The 11,590-nt window shown below is 42.8% G+C and overlaps 1 protein-coding gene across 1 annotated transcript in view; it reads right to left on the bottom strand.

The window, feature by feature from the left end:
- Nucleotides 1-5,367: 5,367 nt before the first annotated feature.
- Nucleotides 5,368-11,590, bottom strand: part of MYO10 (myosin X) — a 204,120-nt gene continuing 197,897 nt past the window's right edge. The window contains exons 39-41 of the mRNA XM_066623777.1: nucleotides 10,955-11,410; nucleotides 7,976-8,167; nucleotides 5,368-6,367 (exon numbers count right to left, since the gene is read on the bottom strand). Of these exons, the coding sequence (XP_066479874.1) occupies nucleotides 6,257-6,367; nucleotides 7,976-8,167; nucleotides 10,955-11,410 (759 nt within the window). The 3' untranslated portion in view covers nucleotides 5,368-6,256. The remainder of the gene's footprint in view (nucleotides 6,368-7,975; nucleotides 8,168-10,954; nucleotides 11,411-11,590) is intronic.

Genomic DNA, 11,590 nt, shown 5'->3' with positions numbered 1-11,590 from the left:
TCCTCTAGCAACCAGCTTTTCTGCTTATATAGATGAGAAGTGGGGTGAGGAAGGACAGCCCTATTTTACCTCAGATTTGAGGCTGCAAATTTCTCTTCCCAATGACTGCATATTTCCTGAGGGTTTGGTGTTAAAAGTCCATGCCAACCTGCCAAGTGGACCACAAGGCTGCACTGGACCACTACAGTATTTATTAAATTTTCCTTCAGAATCAGGAATTTTTTTGCATCATATTTTGATGGCTTCATCCTCCTTTGTGGTTTCCTGAGCATACATCTGAATAGCACCAACACCTCATTTGCTGCTGGTGCTTTGAAGCGACCTTCATGAGCATCAGCAGGCTTTCTATCTGCATGGATGACAACTTTGAAGTTCCTGCAGTTTGGGGGTACCGTGTCCAGGCTGGTCTTCAGGTCCTTTATGCAGCTGTTGATATCATGTAGCATCCTCTGCAGTTGTTTTACCAGTCCCTGCTTGCTGCACCTCAAGTGCACTTCCCTTTTGTTGTTGCCCATGAAATGGATTCGCAGGAATTGGGCTTCCTATTGAGGTGCTTGCAGCAGCCTTCCTACCAAGTGATACACCTGCCCCTGAACTTTGAAGGTCAGTATGAAGCCATCTCAAGAACCTGCTTGACCCTGAAGGATGTGGTGGACCACTGTGAGATACAGGAAGCTGGACAAGATGGGCCATTGCCTAATCCAGTGGGGCTCTTCTTATGGTCTTATGATGTCATGCTGAAGCAGCCTTTGTACTTCTGAATATGGTCAATGAAGTGGATATCTTCGGGGTGCTGCCCTTTACTAGGCTGTAGAGAGGCTCTGTCTCCTGTGATGGGGACAACAGTGTGAGGCACCATCTGCCCATTGACATTTAGGGCACAGTCCTAACCAACTTTCCAGCACTGGCATAGCTGTGCCAGTGGGGCGTGTGCTGCACCCTGCAGTTGGGGGGCAATCACGGAGTCCTCCTCAAGGGAAGGCAATGTTTGTTCCCTTACCTTGGAGTTGCATTGCCCTTATGTCTGTGCTGGAGAGTTGGTTAGGATTGTGGCCTTAAATACTCAGTTGCCATACTGACAAACTGAGGGCTCCCCAGTTATTATTTATAAGAACTACTGTCAAGAGAAAATGCCTTCTCTGAGGGAAGCTAGACTGTGCCACACAACTCTCAAGCCAATGCCCTTCCCAAACTCTCACTGGGATAAGCAGAGCAAGGGCTGGTGATAGCACAAGTTCTCAGGAAATAGGCTTGTCAGAATCTTGGGGTAGCAGAACTTCGCCTTGAGCCAGAAATACACTTCATTTTACTGTTCAGAGTACACACCAAAATGACTGTTTTCTCTTATTTTACTGTTACTGCCCCTTGCTGTACCAACTTAAAAAGGGTTAAGTTAAAAGGGCCGGCCTGGGTTAAGCTAAAAACCTTCAGCTGCCATGGAGGCCACAGGCCTCTTTCAGGAAGTAGCACAAGGGAAAAAGCCAGTCAGGCCTAAGTAATAAGAAGGGTTCTATAATCACCCACAAATTTAGATCCACCCCTTTAGGGGTTGATTAGGGCAAAATTCTGAATTATGTTTTTAAGCATTTGTATGGGTAAACTTTGAAAGCAAAAACTAAGTCGATATTTAATCAGGCCTAAGAGATACTGAGGAATCAATGAAAGCATATTTTACCCCTTTTCACCCGCTTAGGTGTCAAATTTCTAAAAATCCCTTCTTAGTGGGTCCTTACATTATGGAAGGAATTACTCCCCAAATTTCAAGTTTCTAGATCCAGATGTTTGGGCTGGGCATTGATGAGTCAGGATGCTCGTTTATATACATATAGATTATGTACCTTGTTTACTTGTTCTCATTGCATGGTTGCTTGGTAATTTGTAATTCTAACATAGTAATTACGCATGTTTTACTACCACATAAGCCTTCTTCGGATATTTGTTATGAGTGTCCAAGATGGCTAGTCTCATACAGTACCTGGGGCATGCACATCCAAGTGCTGAGCTTCCTTGCATTTTCCACATGGTGGGATGCTCCATATTTTTCCCAGCATGGTCAGTTTGTAAGGACTTTCTCTGAACTCTAAAGCTCGAGGTGGCTAAAGGATATTCATTTACAGTGTGTTTTCCTGAGGTGGTCCTAATCAGTTCAGCCTTTTCTTGCTGCTGATTCTTCATCAATCCCAGTGTTGTTTCTATTTCAAGTGTTTGCAGTGTTTCTGAACTATGTCAGAGATATAATCTACAGCTTTTATGGCTGGTACTATTAGTATTGTAGTAGGAAATGTTCAGGCTTATTGGTCATAGTCTATGAACATTTTTTATTCCCTACTGTTTCGTCCACAGCTATGGTGGGCATTTTCAAATCACTTTTAAAATTTTTTTTACTTCATTTATACCCTGCCTTTCTTCCCTGAAGGGTCCCAAGGCAGCTGACAAAAATAATTAAAAACATGATTTAAAAACAAGATAAAAAACAATTCATAGCAAGACATCTTAAAAACAGCTATTTAGACTGACTAGAGGTGAGAACCACAGGCTGTTCATCTCCCCCAGAGCAACCGACAGTAACTGTCCACTGATTTTGTTTACCATGTGCGCCTTAAAGGACTATGCACTTTCCAGTATGCAAAAGCCCAGTTCTTTTTCTCTTCCAAATTCCTGGATCCATTTCTAAGGGCTGGTGGCTGATGCTCAAAGTCTCCTCCTTCCTGTTTATATTGTTGCAGTGTTCTTTTATCTGAATTGCTTCCCTGTAAGTTCGAATGTGGTATTGCATAGTCATAGACAATACTTGTGCATGTTGGAAATCCATCCATGCCTTTGCCACATGTTCAGCTACTGCTGATTTGTCAACTTGCCTCTCATGTTCCTCTACTCTGGTGTTCACCCTCCTTCTCATGGTGCCTATGTACACTTGACCTCGACTACATGGGAGTCTATAAACCAAGGAGAGGGGATCCCTTGCATCTTTGCTGATCGCAATTTGTTGTATTTCCTGAGTGGGCTTAAAGGTTGGTCTCAAATTCACCTGCAGAATCCTAGCTATGCTGTCTGTTATATTTTGTTATGTATGGGAGGATGACTTTTGCCCTTGTTTCACAGACAATGGAACAACTTGACTCATCATGCCACTGGGGTTGCATTGTTCTTCTGATCTTTTGTTCAGAATATACATTTTTCCATAGAGCTCGCATTGCTGCCTTTCCCTCTTCCTGCTCCCTTAAAGTCATGACCCACCAGTTTGGAAACCACCAATTTAAAGTGTAAACTGCTTTGTTGACTGAAAAGTGGTGCCTTTGCTGCCTAGCATCGTATGGACCTGCTAGGAGATTGTGTCTCCTGTGTCACAATGCTATGGTTCTGGTCTCCATGGGAATAGAGAACTATAAAGGATGCAGCAGAGCCATTCAGGCTCACTTTGAAAGCAGAACTTACTGAATTGAGACTGCATTCACAGAGCGAGTGTCTGTGACAGGGCGATTCACAGAGTCCGGGCGATCTGTGGCTAAAGACATGGAGGAAGGAACTAGTATCATTGCATCCACCTCCAGGTAAGAAGTGATTGGATGCTAGAACTATAGGGAAGCTTAAGCTAGTAGGCACTATGGGTAACAGGATGCTGGACTAGATGGAACTTTGTTCTGATTCAGCAGAACTTCTCTTATTAAAGTTGAACAAACAGTTAATACATAATTGGAACTTTGGCAGAGGACAGAAGATGGGGCAGAGCAAACAAAGCTTACAGAGAAGAGAACCAATATAGAATCAAAGTGACTGAGTAGGAAGAGTTGGAAAGATTTCTTTGTGTCCAGCTACTATCTGCAGGACATAAAAAAAATGGGACACCCTTAGTTCTGAGGAACTGTTCAAACACTCAGAGTTGATCCCACAGCCTGTTGTGGCTCAGTCTAATCCACAGAATTGTTTTGCGAGTCTTTATCTCCTCCTGGAATTAACAGTCCAATCTTATGTGTGGAAGTTACTAATGAAACTTATCTTCCGCTCAGGGTGGCTGCTGAAAAGCAACTGTGAAGTGCCTTCCGGCAATGTGCTGGTAGTGTGCTGCTGGGGCAACAGTGGGAAGGATGGAGCTTTCCCATGCATGTTGCTGGGCACCACCTACCCACCAAGGAAGATAAGATGTTGAGGGAAGGTGGAGGAGGGCGCAACAGGGATGGCGAGGGAAGGCTGCAGGAGGTGGTGGGCGATTGTGCACGCCAGATCCTATCCCCTCCAGCAGAAGCTTCCCTGCCCCTTTTCTCTCCTTGGACTTGTGCTAGCAAAATCACTAGTGTAGGTCTGAGGAAGGCCAAAGGGATCACCCCCCTTGTCGCTCTGGAGAGGGTCGGTGGGAGCTGACCAAAACCTAACCTGAAGTTTTTGCTGAAGGCAAGGTCAATTCTGGGAAATCCAGGCTGCCCTTCCTCCTCAGGAAAACCTTTACCTGACCTGCCCACGTAAGGAAGGAGGAGCTACCCAGACTGCATAACTGACCTGACATGGAGATCCCACTGGAGAACTGTCACCCTACACCTTTTCAGGAAGGAAAGCTCCTACTAGCAATATAGGTTATTGTTACGCAAATGATCCCAAGGTTTTTATTTGTACTCAGGCTCTTGAAGTTAATTTCTTAACAAACTTTCATTAGGTTCAACACTAAAACAAAAATAATCCTGAAAATACTGAGGGGTATATACACAATTAACAGCCCAATCCTAACTGTGCATTGAACCGGCGCAGCTGTCCCGCACGGGCTCAAGAGTGTCACAACTGTGTCAATAAAGCACATTTGCTGCTTCTCATAAGCAGGCAGCAACAGCCCAACAGACTGCTAATGCCACATCCTGTTCTAGTGCCAGGTGGTACAGGTAAGTTTGACCGGGCTGTGTGGGGGCTGGGAGAGGGTGGCAGGAGGGCATCTTGAAGGCAGGGAGGGGGGCGCTTCTGGACAGGGGAAGGTAGAATGTGTGGAGGCAGGGGGGGCAGGATTGGAGCAGCAGTGTATACTACATCCAAACCCCCCTCCTGGGCTGGGAAGTCCAGTGGAACAATGGATCTGAGAAGACTCATAGGAACGACTGGGTTTTACTTAGAATAAGGGGAAACATATCCCCTTACCCAAAGGAGACCCCCAACTGCTTCCTGAGCTGCACTGGATGCAGCGTAGGCCATGTGGCCCTGCTGCACCAGTGCAGTTTAGGATTGGGCTGCTCAGCAGATTCATCTTCAGTTTTCTCTTTGATTTACACAATACTTTTATAGTATTTTTTTTATTTGGCAAGTTTTGGAAGTACAACCAGCACACTACATCCATTATTTTAAAAAGAAAATTTTAATATTTCTAAAAAACTTTATAAACTGAAGACAAATATTGAATATTGTGCTGATAATGCCGTGTCCATATTAAGAGCATATAAATACAAGTTTTCAACTACGTGTGCTACCTAATACAGCAGGATCAGAAATGTAGACATGTTACATAATATGTATTTAACAAAGGATGAAAAGTTCATCTGTAAGAGACAATTAAAAAATAATAATAATGAAAATCCCCAAATTTGTTAATAAAACTGGCTTATAAAGAAACTCTACAAGTGGGACAACTATAACTCTGAACTATTAAAATGTACAGAAAGACTGTTTACACCATTGCACATTATTATTCCCTTTACTTTATAAGAGGTTGTAAAACATGGAATAAAGTTAGGAATTGACCCAGGACACATGCACACATAGGAAAAGTGTTGAGGTCAGCAGGGGTGGGAAGAAGGGAATATTGCTAAGAGTTCATAAGGAAAGCTGCCTGCAGCATTCCAACAAAGATGCTTCTTTCCCTCATCATGAACAAACCAGCCAGTTTGTTAGTGCAAGTTGGCTGAATTAGCTCTTCCTTAATATGCTAAGTGGTTTATTAAAAAAAAAATAACACAACAACACAACACCTCTGATAATAAAATGCAGGTCAACAGAGATTGGTTCAAAACATTTAAGGCACTTCATACTGCTTGGACAGTAGTGCATTAAGTTAAGGCATACAGTATGTCATCTAGAGGTAAATGTTTTGGAAGGCTTGAAGTACACTAGCCAACATGTTTAATATGTAACTATGCAGCCAGATGTTATATTTCTAAGCTTGCTGAAAATCATGCATTGATTGAAGGCTCTCCTAGAAACTTGAGAGATGTCTCCAATTGCTATTTTTGGAGAAATCAGCAGATTGGCAGTGTCACCGTCCGGTACGACAGATTCTCTAGCTTCACCTGGAGCTGCCTTGACTTCCGTGGCTACTCACTGATCGAGAGGTGCTGTAACGCTTTTTCACAATCATGCTGATATAGGCTTTCATTAGTTTGGCAATGTCGACCACCTGCCAAGATAACAACAGAAGTACGAAACTGGTTAGTGCACATTTCACTTTTTTTTTTTAATGGGAAAGCATACATATATGAGAGTCGTACACCTGCAGTTTGAAGTGGTACTGTTCAGGAAAAGCTGCACTATATATTTTTGGTTCAGCACACTGGTGAATGGACTCATATTTTATGGACCGTTGCAGAAGTCGACTAGGCTGCAATACAGCCACAGCTGTTCACACTTAAAATACTGAAATCATTTTCACTTTTAAGTGAAATCAGAGGGACAGAAGCAAGGATTGCTTGGATAGGTGGGATCGCCACAGACCTATAAAACTGAATCATCAATGCAGTTGGTCCACTTCTTATACAAGAGTTACATTCCAATTCAAGCTCATAAAGTCAAGATTGCATATAGTCGGAACTCTCATAAAGCCAACAAATATGTACCCTGTCTTTAAGAATTACAAACACAATACGAGAGACACAATAATTGAAGGAATTAGCAACAACTCTCCCATTTCAGGCTTGTTCTGGGGCATAAAAGCGAGGGTGTGGCATTGTAGGCAGTGTTGCATGCACTAATTAAACTGTTGTTTTTCTGCCTTGGGGGGGGGTCGGGTACATGTACGTGGCAGGCCAACTGTACTTACATGACAATCTATGAAACTCAGCATACAATTTTAAAAAACTATATCTAACATCGCTGTGTGTGTTTGAAGGATGGGTAGTATTCTGCACCAAGAAAAATTACACTAGCAATTCATTGCTATGTAAATTTGTGCTATCTATGTATTCTATGCACTAGCTTTAAAACATTGTTCAGTTTTTAAAAAACAGCCAAATTAAAGATAATTGGCAAACAATTTTTTTTTGTATTTGACGTAAAACAACAGCTTGATCCTGTGAGTGTTTGCTTGGAAGGAAGACTCATTAAGTTCAATTTATTTGGAATTTATAAGGATTACATTTATAAATTTATAAGGATCACACTGATGTATGCTTTTTTCTGTTGCACAAAAATTAATTTTAAAAAAAGTTCAATTGGACTTGCTTCCAAGTAACTGAGGGATTTACAGCCAATCCTAAAAGTGGCACTGCCACCGATTGCAGCGGCATCAGAGCAGTTACTGCTGCATCCTGCAGCACTGCAGCAGCCACTGGAGGTCTCCTTAGGGGAAGCCCCAAGCCCTGCAATGGGACTTCTCAACTCTGCGTTGGCTACAGTTCAGTTGGTCCAGCCCCCTCTCTCCCCAGTCCTCCTCCGCCCAGTCCTCCCCTCACCCTGGAATGCCTTCCCCCTGCCCCTGTAGCCCTCACCACTGCCTGGAGCTCTTACCTAGCTCTGGGTGGTGCTGGCCTCAGCACCAACTGGTGTTGGGCCAGCGCTGACTCGGCGTGTGCCTTATGGCACATTTGTGACCCAGCTCGGGATTGGGCCCTTAATGTGGTTCAGTGGAACTTAAGCAAGTAACTATATGGTTGACTACAGACCATGAGATGAAGATCAGTGAAACTGGTAAAGTGGGCTATTTATTTGCCATTTCTAAAAAAGAAAGGCAAAATGGAAGGGTGGCATTAAAAAAAAAAAAAAAAAGATTACATTTTCAACCCTCTCTTACCTCACTGGTTCCAAAAAGCAACTCTCTTTCATCCACAACAATCTTGTAGATATTGGCAAAGGGAGCCCCAAAGGAGAGGATATGCTCATATTGAAATATTTCTAAAGGTCTGCCTTCTCCACGTTTGTAGATGGAAACAGCATCAGCACTAACACCCAACCAAAGCTCCTGAGGAAAGCCTCCTTCTTTACACTGGGGAAGGAAAAAATGTTAAATAACATCAAGGAAAATGGTAGAAAACGTACATAGATAATGACTGAATTCTGCCATGATTGCTCAAAGCAGTTTAAGAACTGTTTATCATTTCCATAGAATTTTCCAGCATAAAGCATGCTTATAATTAAGGCTGCATACCTTAGTGAAGGAATACAGTGGGCTCTCCTTATCCGCGGGGGCTGGAACCTGCAAATTTGATTTACTGTGGGTTCTGAACCTGCAGTTGGAGGGCCTCACCAAACCTCCCAGATGCAACCGGAAGTGCCTTCTGGTCACGTCTGGGAGGTGCTCTGACGCATGCAGAGATCATGCATGGCCTCTGCACATGTCCCAGAGGCTTTTGAGATGCACTGCAAGTTTTACGAAAAACTGGAAGTGTGTCTCAGCAGCCTCTGGGAGGTTTCTATAGTGCACTGAGGCCATGTGCGACCTCCACACATTGCAAAACAGCTCCAGGATGTGACCAGAAGACACTTCCGGTCACGTCCGAAGTTCCTCTAAGCAACCCCCCGCGAATCTTGTTATCTGTGGGTTCCGTATCTGCAGGGGGTCTGGGAATGGAACCCCCGCGGATACCAACGTCCACCTGTGCACCCAAACTGGTTCTGCTGCAAACATACCCTGTGTAGCTCAGAAAACATGGGTGGGTGCATGTGTAATGGTTCATGTATACATGTGGAGTGAGTGGAGCAAGTCAGAAAGCCAGTAGTAGAGCATAGTGGCACATGCCTAATATTAGGCACCATAAATTAATAGCTTAAAACTAAGCTATTTGCTCAGTTCTGTTTTCTTTAAATTGGGTGGCAGTCCTACTTACAAATCTTTTCTCATTTAGCCATATAATCAGTGGTGAAACAGGTTACAGTGGGAGCAACCTGCCTACATTGATCCAACATATACCGTAGATACTCGCCTATAGTACGTGAAATTTTTGCCAAGTAATCAAGCTCAAATTATCATTTCGACTTATCTCCGGGTCAATCAGAGGGCAAAGCCTTTCAACTCTGAAAAGTTTCGTTTCTCAAGCACCAGGCAGGCATAGCTCCTTAGAAGCAATTTGTTAACCTTTTATTTTCCTTCCTTCTGTTGCAGCCTGGTTCTGCTTTGCAAATGCTTGCAGAGCAGGTCTGTTTTTTTGAAACACCAGGATAGGAATCCTCCTTTCCATTTGAAGCTGGTTACAGTTCAATGCACCCTTACTTAAGAATAACATCCATGGAAAGCAGTGAGTCTACTTCTGAGTAAAAAGGGTTGCAAATATATGCAGCTGCATCTCTCTGCTGTTAACTGAATTATGAATTATTGAATTGCACACTCCCACTTATGTGTTATGGGTTGTATGTTGTACGTAGAGCTTCTGGCTTAACACACCAGACACTTTAAAGGTGGATTTGATTCATGGTTCTCCTGCAGTGGTTCCAACCTTTTTCACTTGCATATCCCTTGCATTTCCATAAATTGTACCCTTCATATTAGCAAAGTGTTTATAATTAATAATACAAGCCCTCATCTTCTCTATATGAAAGCCCAGACTTTATGTATTTATCACAGTGTTTTCTCTTTTTATCTGTTTGAAGAACAGAAGACTCTGCCTTTGCACTGTTTTGCACCAGAAGTGTGCTGAGAAATTCTGGGTGATTGATCACTTTCCATATTATGTTTCAGCTTTGTTACTGTGCTGGTTTTCAATCACTGGTTCATACATGAATTGATGACCAAAAACTAGCTATCGGTGGGGCTTTCACAGCCAACTAGCTACCTCCCTTCCTGCCTAGCTGGTCCTTGCAAGGCATTCCTGTTTTGCAAGGCATTCTGGAGAATGACCTGCCTTTTTCTACCGTTATTCCATTCTTTTTCAAGTACCCCTAAAGGTCCTGTTGACTGTCCCCGGGAGTACATGAATACCAGGTTGGGAACCACTGTTTTACTGGTATGTTGTTTACAGTGCACTTACTCTGATAGTGCTTACCAGAAGGTGATGAAGACCAGAATTGAAAAAAAATAAAAATGTATCTTATGATCTTTTACTATGTTTTTAAATACATTAGAGACTACAGTTCTTAGCTAACAATTAGTGGTGGGTTATTTTTCAGGATCTGGCCTTGAGTAAAATCAGACAAAACTATAGTCAGAAACCACCCTAAGTTTAACCCCCAACTTATCCGAGGGTCATAGAAAATTCCATGATTGCTGGCTCAAAACCTGCCCTCGACTTATCTGTGGAATTGACTTATAGGCGAGTATCTGCGGTGCGTGTGTATACACACACACACTCACACATGCACTATGAAGGGTTATCAAATGAGCATTTGGAATTTCATATACTGTCTTACTAAGTACTTTTTGACCATTCAATTTCCAGGCCTCTTAAGTATAGCAGAATTTGCTGCTTTCCTTAGTGTGAGCATGCAAATAGGCATGAGATGTGGATGCAGATTAAATGGCTGATATTATAATGGCTCTGAAGGCTGCTTAAATCAAGAGAAAGCGGTAGTATCCTCCTATGCACTGGAAGATCTCTGTTGCAGGAAAATGTCACCATATACAATGTATTAGCTTACCCTCCCTCTCAACTTTCCAATCAAATCTCTTTCACTCACACTAGCAAAGCAGTTTAGTAAAAGACAACAGACAGATCTGCAAGCATGTGAAACATTATTAGTTATCTTAAGCATACAATTTATGGAATGGGATATCTTAACTATGGTTTTGTAGTTCATGATTATACTGTCAATAATGACAGTAGATTGTTGGTATACTCACCTCTACATCAAAGAGTGCTGATCCATAGCCAGGCCACTCCCTAATCAAAGTCATATATTTGACCATCGCTTGTTCTTGGTTCATTCCCTGCATTTTTTTCCATTTGTCAATCACACTAGTCCTTGTGGAAGAGATCTCCTCTTTTACCCACATATCAAGCATTTGATCCTCTTCCATCTTCTGCTTGCTGATAGAACTGCTACGGAAACTCCTCCTCAGGGTTCCGTCTAGGAAGTTGGCCCGTCTCCTCTCTGGCCTTTCTGATGGAGTAAATGCTTTAGTAGATTGCATAATACGAGACTTCAGCTTCTGCAATGGGTAGACTTCTTCCATTTCTGGTACAGTGATATTGGACGAAGTGTAGTCTCCTTGCAGGTACTGAAGCCGCAAGGCAGCAAGGACTTGAAGGGTTTCTTCAGGAGCTGGAAAATGGCCTCGAATCACTGATTCATGTGCCTAATGGAAAAAAAGTAAGACATTTCCAGAAATGCGAAAGAACACTCCACATTCTAAATTGCTGTTGCTTTTGAAAAAAAAATCTCACAAGGAATGTACAGAATCAAGTTGATTTAGCTGGGTTACTACTGCGGGCAAAACATCGTGCTCAAATAATGACAGCCACCAGAGGGCAGCCAA

Source organism: Tiliqua scincoides, chromosome 4, assembly GCF_035046505.1.
Source record: "Tiliqua scincoides isolate rTilSci1 chromosome 4, rTilSci1.hap2, whole genome shotgun sequence".
Taxonomy (NCBI): Eukaryota; Metazoa; Chordata; class Lepidosauria; order Squamata; family Scincidae; genus Tiliqua; species Tiliqua scincoides.
This window is presented reverse-complemented; position numbering and strand designations above follow the sequence as displayed.